Source organism: Juglans microcarpa x Juglans regia, chromosome 3S, assembly GCF_004785595.1.
Source record: "Juglans microcarpa x Juglans regia isolate MS1-56 chromosome 3S, Jm3101_v1.0, whole genome shotgun sequence".
Lineage (NCBI taxonomy): Eukaryota > Viridiplantae > Streptophyta > Magnoliopsida > Fagales > Juglandaceae > Juglans > Juglans microcarpa x Juglans regia.
In genome coordinates this window covers 27,125,214-27,143,493 of record NC_054599.1, presented here as the reverse complement: position 1 = coordinate 27,143,493, position 18,280 = coordinate 27,125,214, and the positions used below count along the sequence as shown (strand labels likewise).

Genomic DNA, 18,280 nt, shown 5'->3' with positions numbered 1-18,280 from the left:
GCAAGTTTCAACTTTTGAAAAAGTACTCGCCTTAATGGGAAGGCACTTTCATGTGTACCGCTCAATCATTTCAAACTTTTGTAGCAGCTAGCAATCAGTAGCTAGCGACGTAGCGTATGGATTCATTCAAAAGATCAGCCTTGAGCATCAACGTACCAAAAGGTTAACATACTCACTAGCACATTAATGACAAGGTTTAGGTTGGGATTGTGACATGAGCAATATGTCATGTTACTCTTTTTTTCTCAAATGTAAGAAAACTTGATTTAAGACTGTTTGGATCAAAGGTCTTATGATCTAGGCATGATAAACAGACGTTACATTATTTAGGAGATAAAGTTGATGCCATGCCAGTCACTGATCATTCACTCGGACCAAAAAAGTTTTATCATAGACTTAAAGAACATAAACGACAGAATTTTTGAAAATTAAGGTCTGCCAATTTGTCAATCAATGTGGAAAAAAATTCCTTGCTAGGTTTCAAAAATCGAAAGGATGCAAAGAACTTCTTCAACGTTCTTACTTTACTTTTTCTTCAACGTGCTGGAAAAGAACGCCGATAAATGCGGAAGGGGTGCTTGTCATTTCCATAGCTTAAAAAAAAAAAAAAAAAAAAAGGGAACTTTGAAGCTCTTGTTGGACAGCCTCCCTTACATTATTCAATACCAACATTGATTGAAACATCTAATTAACCTTAATTAGGACCTGATCTACTGTCCCATAACTTCTGGTAACTTTCCTCATTTATTTTTCACAGTGCGCGCTCAAGCTTAACGTATCGTTTGAATTTGAAGATGAGTTAAGATGGATTGTGAATAGTAGTGAGATGAATTGTAAATAATAGTGAGATTTGTGAGTTAAAGTTGATGAATAATAATGAATAGTAGTGAGATGAGTTGAGATGAGTTGAGATGACTTGCGAATACAAACCAAGCTTAAAGCTTGTGGCACCCCACCTTCAACCGTAGGAACATTTTATTTCTTGTTTGCAGAGTGTGAGTGCGTTTAGATGTTAAACTGAATTGAATTGAGATGGTAAAATATTGTTAGAATATTATTATTTATTATTATTATTATTTTAAAATTTAAAAAAATTAAATTATTTATTATATTTTGTATTAAAATTTAAAAATTATTCCTACTTAAGGTTGTGCAGATCATTCAAAATATTGAAGGATTTCATGACTTGTGTTGTACTGTTTTTACCGAGATATATCCAAAATGTGAATACTGTTAAATATATTGTATATATTTGTGTTAGACTCTGTAAAGATAGACATCATTTATTGCATGGGCTTTACGTGGATCTTCTTTAAATTTGATGTCGATTCTGTGGGGGGTGCAGAAACAACAAACAAACAAGCTAGGTGGCATCTCTCTGCATTATTCTTCTCACGTGGACTCATCCACTCCAACGGATCCCAAAAGTTCAATACCTACAGCGTGATCCTTCCACATCCCTAAAATTTATGCCCGATTTCTTGCGGATTATGCAGGAATTTAGTGAGCTCCGCGAAAGGTACTTCCATAACTTTTCCTCATCAATTTCAAATATGTTAAGTTTGAAATTAACACATTAAACTCTTCGTTATAAAAATTTCCTTTTTCACTCATCTCAATTATCTTAATTAATTTAATTAAATTAGAGTATCAAGTTTCTGTTTTTAGCATTTTAAAGATCATGAAAAATTCTTATACTCAACATTTCACACAATATATACCATATTTTTTTAATTTTTTTTCTATAATAACTATGAGATGTAAGATACTATAAATGATGAGTAGAATAATTTAATTAATTAATTAAAATATATAAAATATATAGTATGAGATGATGGTTATCATCCCACTTAATTTAAAGATACAGCGGGTAGAAAATATTTAGTGTAAAATTAATGCAATAATTAGTGCCTACTAAAAGCCGTCGGTCATCCTCTTCCCTTCCCTTCCCTCCTCGAATATTTAGTGCAATATTCAGAGGGCACGTCATCTCCACCACTCACATCCCTCGGTCTTCGTGAAATCTCATCGCTCTTTTTGAATGCCCTCCGCGATTACTCTGGCCCCCCTCTCTCTGTCTCTCAATCAAACGAGTAATCAATCCGGCCATTGCTCAACCAAATGAGTCATTAACAGAATGAAAGATCTTCAAGTCTCCGGTTCCTCACGCCTCACTCTATCCCTCTTCCCTGCAAAAACAAAAATGAAGAGCAGCAAGCTCATTCTAATTCACAGACAGAACGGCGCCGTTGCCTCCTCCTTCTCAAACTCCCACCGTCTCTGGCTCCTTTTCCTCACCACGTTCTTCGCCTTAACCTTCACCCTCACCCTCATCAACTCCGCCAGATCCCCAAGCTTAACCTCTGCCTCCGTTTCCACTCCACTCCCTTTCTCCATCTCCGACGCCCTCCTCCACTACGCCTCCACGATCCCGAACTCGACTAACTCTCCTCACATGTCTTCCGCCGAGCTCACCTCCATAGCCACCGCTCTTAGCCTCTGCTCTCCCCGCTGCAACTTTTTGGCGTTTGGTCTCACCCACGAGTCCATCCTCTGGCACGCCCTCAACTTCAACGGCCGCACAGTCTATTTGGACGAGAGCGAGTTCCTGGTCTCCAGGTTCGAACAGTCTCACCCGGGAATCGAAGCCTACGACGTGTGGTACTCCACCAAGGTCTCCGACATGACGGAGCTCATCAAAGAAACCAAATCCCTGGTCCGCAACGAGTGCAGACCTGTGCAGAACCTCTTGTTCTCGGAATGCATTCTCGGAATCAACGACCTTCCCAACCACATTTACGACGTGCCTTGGGACGTTATTCTGGTCGATGGCCCACGTGGGTACTTCCCAAATGCTCCCGGTAGGATGTCTGCTATATTCACGGCGAGCGTGCTGGCGAGGAGCAGAAGCGACGGTCGGTCCCGCACCCATGTGTTCGTGCACGACTTCGACCGAGAGGTCGAACGGAATTGCAGCGATGAATTCTTGTGCGAAGAGAATATGGTTGAAACTGTTGATTTGTTGGGGCATTTTGTGGTGGCGAGAATGGAGGAGAACAGCTTTCAGTTCTGTACAAATTCGAATTCTTCCTCATCAACATTAATGCCATCGTCGGTTTAGCTTCTTTATCATTAGGAGATGACGAAGACGATCAATGATTAATATTTGTTTCGTTTTTTGAAATTATCCTTTTAACATATAAAATGTTATATAATTTTATAGGTGCTCAGTTTTTCAGCATCCAAGTGTTTCAAAAACAAAGATAAAGATTGCGTCCTGGGTATCTGAAAGTATGCATTGCCGAGAAACGGTGGGAAAAGAGCAGAATTTGATCGATGATAGTGATTGAATCTCCAACGGAGGAGCTGAGAAAAAAAAATCTAAACGGGGATTCCATTAATTATTTACTCTGCTGAAGATTTGATCATATCAACAGATTAAAATTTAAAATGATAAATCAATACTTAAATAATTAAAATTTTCATTTCATTAAACCCAAAAACACGTAAACCGGTAAACGAAACGGATTCGATCCCGTTTCTAAAACCGTTTCGTTAAAAAAATTAGTTTCATTCATTTCTGGAGAAAAGGGCCCTGTGCTGTATCATATGGATACGTAGATTGTCGGTAACGGACTAACGGTGATTGGGATTGTTTGAATTTCGGACCTTAGAACTGTAGAAGAGACAGATTAGGGTGGCAAATCGAGATTCGATCTTGTTAGTTGTCAAGTCATGAAATTTATATAAGTTAATCTTAATCTAAATTGTTAAACTAAGTCTTTGTTTGTTTTCAAAAATGAGATGAGATTAAAATTAAAAAATTTAATAAAATATTATTAAAATATATTTTTTAATATTATTTTTATTTTAAAATTTAAAAAAGTTGAATTATTTATTTTATTTTATGTAAGAATTTAAAAAAATTATAATGATGAAGTGAGATGAGATGAGATGTTTCTTAAAAATAAACGAGGCCTAAATGTATCAAATTTTTAAATTTTAATTCAATTTATTTAAACAACAATTGTTGTATTTATTTTGATTTGTTTAATAATTAATTAAAAATATATTAATACATTACAACACATTTAAATCTATTTATTTTATATAAATGAGTTGAATTAAAACGTATAATTTATTTGAATTGATTAACATAATTTCATATAAAAGTTAAATTATATTTATTAATAACCATAATATCTTAAAAAATATATACCAATATTTTTTAATTTTTAACATATAATAAAATCAATATTATAAATCATACAATAACAAATATGAGTGTTAACGTCGTCTTTCGTACGTCTATGGGCTAGATTCCAGTAACTCAATTCTTCAGAACTTGGGCCTGTGAAAATAAAGAATAATGCAACCAGGAGAGGGTGGCCTTTGGCCCGGGCAGTCTTCAATACCAAAGTCGATAAATTCTCTTTGATGTTTGTAAATAAGTGTGAGACCTTAGCCTGGTTAAAAGCTAAAATCTAAACTCTCATATCTAATATTTGCTATTTATACCATGACTCTGGAGGGACAGATCCTGTTTGCCCTCATGGAGTTTGTGTCCTTCGTATTGTTCTTTTGTCAAAGTCATTTAATACGGCATGACTTTGAAACGGCGTCATTAATGTGACGTATAGCCCAGGTAGTGGTACAATTAATGCCGCACGGTTTCCTGATTTGCTTCACCTCTTTGGGGTCCTTGGCGGTCCATTGATGCATCTCATGTTAGAGGATCAAGGGTTTCCTGTACTTTCCACCCATTACGCGGACAAGCACTCAAAAGCTAGACACTATTCGATGGGTCTCTTCATCGGCAAGTCTCATCCCCTGCAACACGTTTTCTTTGCGACTTCATGTTGTAACTTGCGATGATTAATGATATTACCCTTTATTGATTGAGTCTAGCTATTTGTCTTTGCGTGTTTTCCTATGGTGTTAGGCGAGGGGTGTTGTTGCCATACAGGGCCTTACGATCCACCCCGCCAGCGCCTAGCCTATTCTAAAAGACCCCGCAGGCCGACAGCTCTCCTTCCCGTATTGTTTTTGTCCACCTTTGGCAAGTAGTCATTCTCTTGAGGTTTTTAGCGACTTTTTTTTACGAGGCCAATGTCCCTCACCTTTATTCCCACAAGAGGTACGTTGTCCGAACAGTTTGAGACTGAACCTGCTCCTGCTCGTTGATATTGCAGGAAAGGTAAGTGTTGGGTTAAGCAGGCGCTGATCCCCCAGAACAGGATGTCGGCAGAACTTCCATTGTTAATAAAGATTCTGCGGGTGGTGAAGTTGGCGACTAGCATAATCACCACCAGCACATCGTTGTGGGGATACAGGACTCATTTCTCGTTAGCCTCCGAAAAGGAGATGACCGGGGTTGGTTCACCCCTTCGGTGCTTGGCGGGATGGTAATCTGCCAAGTACACCTCCTGGTACCAGGCTTGCCTGGCATGTGCTTTCTTACTTGACAAGGAAGTGTTCCCACCCGTGAATCCTCTCGCTATGGTTCAGATTTCCCAGAGTGGAGGTCATCTCTAGGGGTTTTCTTCCCTTCTGTGCCGGTCGATTCAACCTTCCCCTCATTTCTCTCGACTTTTCCCTTCTTTCCTGCTCCAATCTTTCGGCCGGGGGATAGCGTTGCCTTGTCCGCTCTGCATGTTCATTTCTCCCTTGCTGGGAGAAGCAAATTCTCGGTGTTATACGAGGTGAACCCGTGGTATATGCAGTAGTGGTGTGCAAAACCTCAGTCATCATATTCGCAGGCAGCAGAGGTGTCGACCTTGTGGATGGTGAATGTAGGCCGGCCGAACGGAGGTCCTAGTCCCCTTGTCGAAGCTTCCTCTCTCTTTTTGTGTTGGGAACTCTTCTCTGGCTTCTAGTGGACCTTAGCCCTAGCCGGGGCCTTCGTATTCCTCTCTGCTCGCTCTAACTCCTTCTTTCTTAGCTCCGTCAAGGCCTAAAAAGTGTCCTCAATGTTGATGAAGTTTTCGGCATGATCCATAAACTCTCACAGCAACACGAGGGTCCTCCTTATTAGCTCAGCCACAAACTAGGATCATGGTCAGACCCCTCCTAAAAGCACCTCCAATGCTATTTTCTCATTATGGTTATCAGTGATCATGCGTTCTTTGTTGAAACGAGTCATATATGACTTTAGGCTCTCCTCATCTCCCTACTTGATGGTGAGGATGTACACTACTGGGAACCACCTTCTCCGACTCGACATGAACTGGGTCAGAAAAAGTCTAGCCAGTTCTCCAAAACTATCTACGAATCTAGGCGTCAGAGACCTGAAACACACTCATGTCGAGCCCTTCAAGGTCAGCTGGAACACTCTGCATGCCACCTCGCCTAGGAAGCCATGCGGCATCGTGTGAGCCATGATGGTTTGTAAGTGCTCGAGGGGGTCTCTCCTTCCGCTGTACATCTCCATGGATGTGATTTTGAACTTTGGCGGTAAGTACACGACCATCACTTCTTCTGTGTAGGGTAGACCAGTGCTCGTGAGCAGTTGGTTCACCGATGACAACATACCCACCTTCATTGCAATCTCCTTGTACTTTCCTCTGAGATTGTGATGCTCGTCCTGCATATTCTTCCTCCATTCCTCCCTATTTGCTCCAGCCCCTGTGTTGCGAGACCCCATGTACTCGATGTCGTTGGACTTTGCCTCCTCGTCCTATCCTCGTTAAGGCTTCATGAGCTCTTCATTCTCTTTGCGAAGCATCTGGTTCTTGTCAGTTAGCTTCATCACCCATTCCTCTATAGTTTTCAGTCTTGCCTCCATGGCCTCCTTCGTATCTCTTCTAAGTTGTCTAGAACGAATTGTCGCAGGCATACGAAGTACACGTAAGATTTAAAATGAACCCATAGACGGCACCACTGTTAACGTCGTGTTTTGCATACTTTTGGGCCAGGTTCCACAAATTTAAGTCTTCAGAACTTGGGCCTACAAAAATAGAGAAGAAGACAACTGGGAAAGGGCGGCCTTAGGGTCATGGAGTCTCCAATACCAAAGTCAATAAATTATCCTAGAAGTTTATTAATAAGTGAAAGAGTCTAGAGATCAGAGAGAGAGTTTCTCGTACTTGAGACTTGCTATTTATACCATAAGTCTAGGGGGACAAATCGTGTGTTCCCTAATGGAGTACGTGTCCTTCGTAGTGTTACTTTTGTCAGAGTTATTTAATGCGACGTGGCTCTGCAACAACGTCATTAATGTGATGTGGTTCTTCGATCTGCCTCATCCTGTTGGCGACCTTGGTGGTCCGTTGATGCCTCCCATGTCAAAGGATCGAGAGTCTCTCGTACTTTCCACCCATTACGCAGACAAGCACTCAAGAGCTGGACACTATTTGAGTGATCTCCAGGTCAGTGAGTCTCATCCTCTTGCAGTATGTTCCCTCATGCATGTAGCGTTCAGAAGAGCCTACCCGTGGGTCAGGTCAAAGATTCTATTTGTTTTGGGCTATGCTTTGGTTCGTGTCCCCTTAATTACCCTTTTCAAGCCCGCTAAGATAAAGGAGAGAAAATTTCTTACAATGAGCATAAGTCTAAAATTATAATAAAAACAATCAAAATATAAGTATGCAGAGAAACAACAACTTTATAAATTAACAATAATAAAATTTTAATTTTAAAATAAATTCAAAATAAGTTGTGATTTCATATTAAGAAAATTGATCTATCTATAAATCGTGTCTTAACAAATTAATTTATTTGGATCTAAATTTGTTAATTTTATATTATTTTTATGTTGGATTTACATATCATGACACGAGTTACTACTTGAGAGTAATATTGTGCGATTGGAAACGCGTACCTTGGTTGGTCAGTTGCGGCGCGTGAAGGTTAGAAACTTCGGAGCGTTTTGTACGATTGATGAGGCAAAGCTACGACAGGGCATGGACTTCTTTCTGACGTTGTAACTGTGGCGTTGTCAGGTGGTACACGTGAGTAATGCGTAATTACGGCAGAGGAAAAGACAGCCATTAGATTTCTGATTTGTCGTTGTGTCAAATTTGACACTCGGATATATGAGATCTTATTTGTGGCGATACTGGAAGTGAAGTACTCGCACAATATCTATAGGACCATATTCTGTAATTTGAGTTTTTTTTTTTTTTTTTTTTTTTAAATTAAAAACTTTCTGGAATGGATATACCAATTACCATGACACGCGGTGTACTAATATTGTTTTTTGAGCTTTTTCTTGTTTTATTTATGAGAAATGCTGCTACGAGGGATTCGTATGGGTTTTATTTAATAATTAAGAAAATATTTGTTAATAATATTATAATTTTTTTAAAGAATATATTTAAAAATATACATTAAAAAAAAATACTGTCAGAAGCCCCATGTGGCTGAAGAATAAATTTAAAAATAAATTTAAAAATATTGTTTTTAAAGAATAAATTTAAAAATATACGGTTGATTCTCCAAATTTTTTTTTCTCACTCCTTCCCTCATTCTCTCTCTATCTATATAATTTTACGAAAAGAATTCTAATAGATACTAAGAATGTGTTTGGATATTGAAATGAGTTGAGTTATGATGATAAAATATTGTTAAAATATTATTTTTTAATATTATTATTATTTTAAAATTTGAAAAAGTTGAATTATTTATTATATTTTGTATTGAGATTTGAAAAAATTGTAATGATGAGTTGAGATGAATTGAGGTGAGTTTGGTAACCCAACGCACCCTAAATGATAGAATTTACAGTGATGTTAATTATAAAATATCAAAAAATAACCATTTTTTTTAAAAAAATAATAAATAATAATTTTTTTTATTTAACTCAAAGATGCATAATTCAATATGAAAATTATTTTTTATATATAAAATTAATCTCAAAAAAATATGATTTTACGTATATAAGTAGAAAAATTAACACTAGTGCTCTTATGTCGGCATCCTTGTTCGTTTCTTCATCAGCGTGGACTGAAAAAACCCTCCGTAAGCTTTCCTTTTTTTTTTTTTTTTTTTTACCGTTTGTTCTCCGGCCGACTAAGAGTATTCTTAATGAATTAGTTAAAAATTAAATTTATTGAATATTTAATTATTAAAAAGTAAAAATATGCTCATAATGGATTAGCTAAATTCTAAAGTGACTTTCAAAATTTTTTTTAAATTTAAAAGTTATTGTACATACATTAAATATATATTTTATTAATTATTTTTCTCTTTATTTTTTTCTGTCACATATTTGATCATAATTAATATATTAATTTGAGTTAGTGATATATTAATTTAATTAGAATATGATTATTAATTAATATATAACAAGTAGAATAATAAAATATGATAAACTTAAATAAATTAATAATTAAATAATTTTTAAATTATTAGTTATTTATTACTATATAATGAATAAATAGATAATTTAATGTGAAGATTTGATGTAAATAACTAAAACTAAATTCATCTTATATTAATTTATTGTTATATAATGAAAAAATAATTATTTTAATATAAAAATTTATGTAAATAAAATAGTTAAAAGTTAAATTTTTCTTATAATTTTTTAAAAATATCTTTTAATTTTGACTAATCTATTCAAAATGGTCTGATCTTTCAACGACCGACTTCTGAAAAAGGACCCAACCATGAGCCAAAGAAGGAGCCGGTCTTTCAAACAAATCAATAAACAAGAAACGATAATTGTCCGGATAAATGGGTTGTCTCAAAAAACCCTCTCCATCAAATTATGCAAAGGAAATGTAAAAATACCTTTGTGCTACACTACTAATTTAAATGTACATTGATATTGGTCCTCAACGCACACCGTTTTGAAAAGAAATCTCCCTCTCTTTACCTTTCATGAAAAAATATGTATTTTTCAACCAGAGTTGCGAGAGATTAGTTTTTCGCTGATTTACTTTTTTTGAGACCCAAATATAATAAATAAATGGCTCTGCATTCTGCCATATTCTGCTGAATAGTCTTGCCGTGCCGTACACTTTTTTTTTGGTGTGGATGAGATATTGTGGATAAGATATTGTAAGCACATTTATGCAACCTTATCAATTGTGTATTTTGGTTTCGGTTTTGAAGTAAAAAACTGTAGAGCCTAATAAAGAGAGCTCCAGAGGTCGGTTTTATGACATGGTCTTGGTCTAAATCTTGGATTGTACATATGACATTTTTATTTACACATGAGATTGTTATATTATAGATTATTAAATTATAAAAATGAAAATGATTATTGAAGATTATGAAAATATAATTAAAATATAAAAAATAATTAAAGAAATATAAAAATAATAATATTTTATTATTATAAAAAGTGTGATGGCTAATCCAACGTAGACTTCAAGTTTTGAATGATTAGTTAAAATGAAAAAAGTTACATATTAGTCAAATTTTGAAGAATGAGATGATCGATTCAATGCCAATGCGCTCCGTGATAAAAAATAAAATATAAAAGAATATGGAGAAATGAGAAAGAGGGAAATATAATTTTGAGGGCTACATTTTTATTTTCTCAATTGCTATTGAATACAAGACATATATCTCTATTTATAAAAAAATTTACATTGTGATAAGATAAGGTAAACATTATCAAAATTAAATTAAAATAATATCAAAATTAAAATGATTTAATAATTATGAAAATTAATATAATATCAAATCGATATCTAATCAAGAGAGGAAATCGAAAGTGTTATTTGATTTTTAATTTTTTTACTTATTCCATGCTATAGCCACGTCAAGCGGGAGCTGGGAGCGGGATGTTAGAGCGGTGGAGGTAGCTTTTTCCATAATTGTTATTGTGAGTCGTGGCCACTTCTTCGGCTAGTGTGACAGAACCGAGTAAGACAGCCGAAATTGCAATTCTGCGTGGATGTGCCATGAAAATGAACGATAATTGAGGAAAGAGAGAGAGAGAGAGGACGCGAATGAAGATCTCGACAGGGAGACGTTGTTGTTGGCCCAAGTCATTTTCCCACCGAACGTAGTACTCGGTCTTTATTTTTTAAAACATTCGCTTATTTTCCTACTTATTGGAGAAAATTAGAAATGATAATGATACCTTTACAATATTCTGATCGTACAATAATTTATTAAGCATTTAAGGTATTGGGAGATTCCATATCGGGTTTATTATTTATTATCTTTATTTAATGATTAAGTAAATATTTTTTATTGATGTTGTAATTTTTTTTATAAAAAAATATTTAAAAATAATAAAAGAAATGCATGAAAAAGAAGAAGAAGAAACACAATGGACGGGGATTCATGTGTGAGTATAGAATCACTCTTTGATAAAGGGGTGGATCTCACTAATAATCAAGTAATAATTATAAATATAATAATAAAAAATAATATTTATAAGTAATTAAAAAATCTATCATAAATAAATTTAAATCTCAAAATATATTGGGAAGTTGTTAGCCGAAATTACTCTATAATTTCAAAAAATAATTTCTCTTTTTTAAAGATATTATTCTTAAAGATATTATTATTCTGAAAAATAATTTAAATCCCAAAATATATTAGGAAGTTGTTAGCCGAAATTTATAATTTCTCTTTTTTAAAAAATACTTTTATCTATTTATTTTTCTATATATAATAATTTTGATTATTGTAATAAATAAGTATATGAATTATGTTGTAGATTTGTTTTAAATAATTTAATAATTTTCTAATAAAACCCCAAAATGCACTTCTATTCAATACTCACAAAATTATCAATTTCTTTGTGAAAATATATTATTCTAATAATGACTTATTGATTATTCTATTTTAATCACAAAATAATTTTTTTTAATGTGTGGGATTCTTTTTACTGTTTATGTCAAAAAGTAATGAGATGCGTTTGAAAACTTAGAGATGATATAGAGATGTGAAATTAACTGTTTAGTAGACAAAACTATCTCATCCGTATAGACCACATGAGATAGTTTCATCTCACCTGGCAAACCAAACCGAGCCTAAGTATTTCTTCATATTTGAATATGTACTATTCATCTTTAAAAGTAATATTTTATTCTAAAATATTAGTCCCAACTACTTTAATATTTCTCAATTTTATTCTAAAATGTGTTTGTTGAATAATTAGGTTAAGGAAAAAAATTTGTTGGGAAACAATAATTTAAGTAATATTTAGTGATTATTAATTAATATATGGTTAGTGTAGGAAACAAAATTAAAAGAATATTATTAAAAAAATTAATATTATATTATTATTTTGATTAGCCCAATATGAGGTTATGGCTTGAATGATTTTGGATTTATAAAAAATATATACTTTTACCTAAATTTTGGAGATGACTTTGATAAAATAAATACTAATGCTATTCATTCTATTGAATAGTCTTGTGATTATCTGCCATCTGACTTGTGAGTGATAGAAAATAAAATATAATATAAAAGAATATGGTGGAAGTGGAAAGAGGGGGCCATATTTGTTAGGGCTACATTTTTATTTTCTTAATTATTATTGAATACAAGACATACATTTTTATTTATAGAAAAATTACATTGGGATGGGATAAGATAAGATAAACATTATGAAAATCAAATAAAAATAATATCTATAAAAATCAAATCAATATATTATCAAATTGAATTATTGAATTGATAAAATCTAATCAAAATAATATCAAATTAAAGTAATTTAATAATTAAAAAAATAAATAAATAAAATATTAATTATTAATTTGATATTATTTTAAAAAATGTACTAAAAGGGGAATATCTAATCTAGTAAATAATAAGCGTGACTCGTGACCACTTCTTCGGTTGTTGTAACAGAAGTGAGTACGACTGCCGAAATTGAATGCAATTCAGCGTTCATGTGCCATGAAAATGAACGATAATTGAGGAGATAGAGAGAGAGCGTGAAAATGGAAAATGGGAGACGTGGTTCTTAGCCCAAGTCATTTTCCAACCTTTAACGTAGTACTCGATCTTTATTTTTTAAAGCATTCGCTTATTTTCCTACTCAATGGAGAAAAATAGAAATGACAATGATACCTTACCTCACAATACTCTGATCGTACAATATTTTATTAAGCACTATAAAGTATTGGGAGATTCCATATCGTGTTTATTATTTATTGGATATCTAAATGTCGGCAAAACAACCAGGGACCCCGCCCTCTTTAAATTTCTATCTCATCTTTTATCAAAAGCACGACAGAACCGGAGGGCCTAAAATATTCCGGTGGGAGTATAAAGCAACCACAAAAAAGTAAATACAAAAAGTATTAAAAATAACAAAAAATAAAAGAGGCTATTTCCATGGCAGTGGGCCAGCCTACCGACACCTATTTTCATCTTCAGATATTTCATTTTTAATTTTCTGATTTGGATAAAAGGATTGTTATGACATTTTCCTGTTTCATTGTCATCTCTACAAAATATTTTCCCAACACAAGTTTTACGTATTTTAAATAAAATTTTCCATTAAAGATAAAATTTTTAATTTTTAACTTAACGAAATAAGTAGTAGGGTCAGCATTAAATGTACATTATTAGCTAGCTAGCAGAGTCAAGGATAAGCTAACGGATCAGAAGAAGCAAGATTTCCCTAACAGCAACGGCAAGTGGCAATACTGAGGGGTACAGGATTTGCATTAACATCTGTTCAAGATTTACCCTGCTTGTACATAAAATAACAATTTAGACGTAAAATAAAGAAAGACACCCCGATGACCCATCTGTCAATGAGTCAACTTCGGGCATGAAAATCACAACTTATGCGGTGTAAGAGCATCATAGGACAATGGCGAAGTGGCTGCAACCGTTGGTTGATGATCGGAACCTGAATAATGCTTATTCTTGCATGGAATGTAGTAAGAATACGTCTTATCGTTGGGGCAGCTGTGGTACTTGGTCTTGTTAAAAAATTTAGCACATTCTTCCTTTGATCTCTGATTTGGAAGATCTATAATGCAATTCATTCTAACATCAAGAACGCCCTTTTCTATCAAATTCCTGCAATCGGGGCCAACTTCGGTGATGTAGTTGTATGATAACGTGAATTTAGACAAGTTAGGTAGCTTGCAGATGGCCTCCGGGATCGCACCATAGAATTGGTTATGAGCCAAATTAAGCAATGCTATTTTGGCCAGGCACTGAAATGACACGGGTATTGGACCAGTCAACCAGTTAATGCTCACATCAAACACGGTTGCCCGTTTCAAGCGGCCAATCTCAGGTGGCAAGCATCCCGAGAGCTGGTTGTTCAAGAAGAGCACCTCAATGAGGTTTTTTGAAGTGTTGCCAGTGCCAATGCTTCGTGGGATTGGCCCCGTGAACTTGTTGTTGGCAAAAGTGAGATAAAGAGCTGGCGTGGAGCCAAGATTGTCAGGAAGCTTTTGCACAAAGTTGTTGTTATTGATGAAGATCACGTCCACGTCTAGGTTGAACACTCCAGGTGGAACTGTTCCGCACAAGGAGTTAAACCGAAGGTCCAAGAACGTCAATTGTGTGGCTCCAAGAACTTCCATTGGAAACTGGCCGGATAACTTGTTGTTGCTCAGATCAAGCTCAAAGAAGTACTTTAGGGTCATGATCTTCTTGGGGACGCCGCCGGTGAAATTGTTGGAGTTTGCGTGGAACACGGTTATATCTGGTAACTCGTCAATGAAGCCATTGAGAGGGAGGCTGCCGCCGTCCTTACGGCCAAGCTTGAAGCCATTGAAGTCCACTGCAGCAAGAGCTGGTTGATCGAAGTCCGGATGTGTGTCACAAAATAAGCCCTCCCACTTGCATATGTCGTCGCCCTTCCATGTCTTGAATTTGCCCTCTGGGTCTGAGGTGGCAATGCTTTGAAATTTTCGAAGAACGGGTTTGACAAGTTCAAGTCGCGATGGCGGTGGGGGTGGAGGAGGTGGGGGTGGTGGTGGAGGTGGGGGTGGAGGTGGGGGTGGTGGTGGTGGTGGGGGTGGTGGTGGGGGTGGGGGTGGTGGGGGACATGTGGGCTCTGGAGGTGGGGGTGGAGGTGGGGGTGGAGGTGGTGGAGGTGGGGGTGGTGGTGGAGGTGGGGGTGGGGGTGGGGGTGGTGGTGGGGGTGGGGGTGGGGGTGGTGGGGGACATGTGGGCTCTGGAGGTGGAGGTGGAGGTGGTGGTGGTGGGGGACATGTGGGCTTTGGAGGCGGAGGAGGCGGCGGCGGTGGTGGAGGAGGAGGAGGAGGAGGAGGTTGCAGTGTGGTGCAAATGGGTTTAGGAGGGGGAGGAGGAGGAGAACAATGCTCGGGGGGTGGAGGTGAAGCAGGGTAATAGCCGCCACCATAACCACCTGTGATTATTTCTAATGCTTTCCTATCGGACCCAATAATTTGATCACCGGAAGCCACCTCATGGTACAAACATAGATGAAGCAGGAAAGTAGATAGCAAGAATGAAACAGAGAAGGTGATGCTCCTCATCTCTGATCTCTTCCTGCTAAGGACTCTACTCTTTAATGGTACATAGATCAAGGATAGGGCTGTTAAATAGAGGGAGCGTAAGCAACAATCCTACATTCATGTAGAAGAAAAGTCAACAGAGGTCTTCCACTCAGATTTATTTAAGAGAAATATTGAGAAATTCTCTTTCCAATTTGCCACACGACAACTACACGGCAATTACTAGGAAAGTCTAACATTGTTATAAAAAATATTTATAATTTCATTTCTTTCTGATAAATATCATATTAGTATCGTTCTGATCTACTACGCTAACGTACCAATCTGGCATGTGAATCGCATAACTTACTTCTTAAATATTACTTAAATATAAAATGTTTTTAATTTTTTTTTCTAACTATTACTTAATCATTAAATTTTCTCGAACTCTCAATTAAAATACAAAAAATAAAATTATTTTTTTTTCAAAATTTAAGATAAAACTAATAGTAAACAAATATTTCAAATAATTTTTTAATTCTATAATGAATTTTATTACTTGTATATCTAGCCTGTATATGTGAATTTTATTACTTGTGAAATGACACATACACTAGTGAGGTAAAAAAAAAAAAAAAATACTAATTGTCTTTTAATGGGAGGCTAAAAAAAGCATAATTTTGAAATTATAAATGGGTCGGGGGTGGAAATTCTAAGGAGTTGTTTAGATTTAAAAATGAGTTAAAATGTGTGAGATAGTTTGTAAATAGTAGAATAAAAATTGAGTTATTTATTATATTTTATGTAAAAATTTGAAAAAGTTATTTTGAAATTTGAAAAAATTGAATTGTTTATTATATTTTGTGTGAGAGTTTGAAAAAATTATAATGATAAGATGAGATGAGATGAATTGATATGAATTTTAAATGTAAACAAGGTCCAAGACTTTATTTAAGATAATATAGAATTGAAATCGCATCTAATTATTGTACTTATCATTAAATTCCAAAAAATGGAAAGGAGCATTTCTTTGTACAAGCGAGATCATATTGAATTTAATCTGCCTAGTTGCAGGCCCTTTATTTTGTTTTGACGTCTGCGTTCGTTTCTTCTTTGTGAGAGCCCTCTTTCATCCCAACAAACACCGTTTTAGGCCTGACCCAACTCTGAAGAAAGCCTAGTATCTAGCAGAACAAGATGTTCAGGCGTTATGTGCCCCAGGCCACTACTTTTCTTTAGTTTAAATTTTAATTCTAAGCTCTATTTTATTTAATTAAACTCCACGCATGTTTCTCATATTAATAAACAGGTTTGTAAATATTTTTTTTCATTTATTTTTTACTAGTGTTTTTTGCTTTGCATGTAAAAAATTTGATTAAAAAAAAGAGAAATACTAAACATCCCGGACTCAAAAAGTGTTTTAAATGATTTTTTTTAAAATAATTAATGAATTATTTTTTTAATAATATTGTGAATTTTTTAATTTTTTAAAATATATTTACGAAGATTAAAAAAATATATGAAAAAAAAAGTGAAATGTGCCGTTTTTGAGAAGTGTATTCGGGATTTTTTTGGGAAAGTGTGGTGCTGCTAAAAAAAAGAATTGAAAATCAAATCAACCTAAAACTGAGCTCGAGGAGAGAAAGAGAGCTGCAGGAGAGAGCCGACTTGGTGAGAGAGAGAGCTTGAGGAGAAAGAGAGGTCGATGAGAGAGAAATAGGATTTAGTGAAAGAGATTGAGGGGAGAGACTGAAATTAGATAGATGTGATGGGTGTGATAAAAAGATTAAAAAAAAAAAAATTATGAAATACTTTTTGTCACGAAAACGGTCGAATTTGTGTTTCGAATCAATTTTTTTTATTTAATGATTAAGAAAATATTTTTTAATGATATTATGAATTTTTTATTTTTTTTTAAATATTTATGATGATTAAAAAAAATATAAAAGAATAATAATAATAAAATAAAATAATCTATTCGGAATGTTTATTCGGAATGCATTTTCGATTATCGTAGCATGCTTGCAGGATAAGAGCATTGGCAATGGTCTAGTCTAAAGTTTGGCTAGAATCTTAACTTTTGGTTATAATATAAACTTTTGACTATGTGAGTCTACATTGGACTAGCCATTATAAAGTTAAAATAATAATATAATATTTTATTTTTTATTTTATTTTTAATTTTTTTTTATAAATACAATTTATATATTTCTTAGATCTTCATGCTTTGTAGAAATAATATTTCTACTCTATCAATTAGTAGAAATAATGTGAATAGTAGCTAGTTATGTTTGGAGAGAATTTAAGATTTACTATTCATAAAGTCTTAAGTTTTGGACCATTAGATAGTCTAATGTATAAGTTTTTTCTCACATCTAGTTAAAGTTTAGACTTACATTGACATTTAGTTAGTTCATTGCCAATGCTCTAAAGGCTGATATGTAGCAGTTCTCATTATCATTTGACTATTTGAGTCCAATTGTAAATTTGAAGCATGATGGGTATGCTCTGGCCTATTGCGTGTGGTGAACATGCAACATCAGACCAGGAAACAAGGGAATGACAAGAGATCGAGCATTGCAAAGTGATATGATTCTCTTTTTTCTTTTTTCTAAAAACTATTTTAAGAAGAAACCATCGATAATGATTATCTTTTTTCCCGACAAAAGTGAAGATGAATTGGTCGCATGCGATGATTAATATGAAGGAGGAAAAATAAAAAGGAGTAACGTGAGCCAGGGGTCAATTATTTTTCTAAGTTTAGTATTAGAGAGTTCAAATTAATTATTGGTTTAGTTCCTTTTAAGAAAAGAGACATTAATGATTGAACCCATTTCTTCAAACAAATTAAGGTTGAAGAAACCAATCAGGAAGGAGAAACCAAGTACTAAGTAATCAGTATTGATCAAAAGGCAACACCTTCTTCATTACTTTTTTATTAT

General features: G+C 34.7%; 1 protein-coding gene and 1 pseudogene across 1 annotated transcript; one reads left to right on the top strand and one right to left on the bottom strand.

Annotated features, from left to right (window-relative positions):
• The first annotated feature begins 1,923 nt into the window (after window positions 1-1,923).
• Window positions 1,924-3,258, top strand: LOC121257039 (annotated as a pseudogene).
• A 10,280-nt stretch (window positions 3,259-13,538) lies between these two features.
• LOC121257038 (uncharacterized protein At4g06744-like) lies at window positions 13,539-15,464 on the bottom strand. Its single transcript, XM_041157902.1, has 2 exons — window positions 15,162-15,464; window positions 13,539-14,888 (listed from the first exon to the last, which is right to left on the bottom strand). The coding sequence occupies exons 1-2, from the start codon at window positions 15,378-15,380 to the stop codon at window positions 13,698-13,700; spliced, it is 1,410 nt and encodes a 469-aa protein (XP_041013836.1). The 5' UTR covers window positions 15,381-15,464; the 3' UTR covers window positions 13,539-13,697.
• Window positions 15,465-18,280: the final 2,816 nt, after the last annotated feature.

Bases quoted from the DNA above. Each gene is read 5' to 3' on its own strand.
- LOC121257038 (XM_041157902.1), bottom strand. From the start codon at position 15,380: ATGAGGAGCATCACCTTCTCTGTTTCATTCTTGCTATCTACTTTCCTG. The intron at 14,889-15,161 runs ACACTGCAACCT...CCACCCCCACCA, and splicing joins CTCCTAAACCCATTTGCACC to CCACCACCACCCCCACCTCC.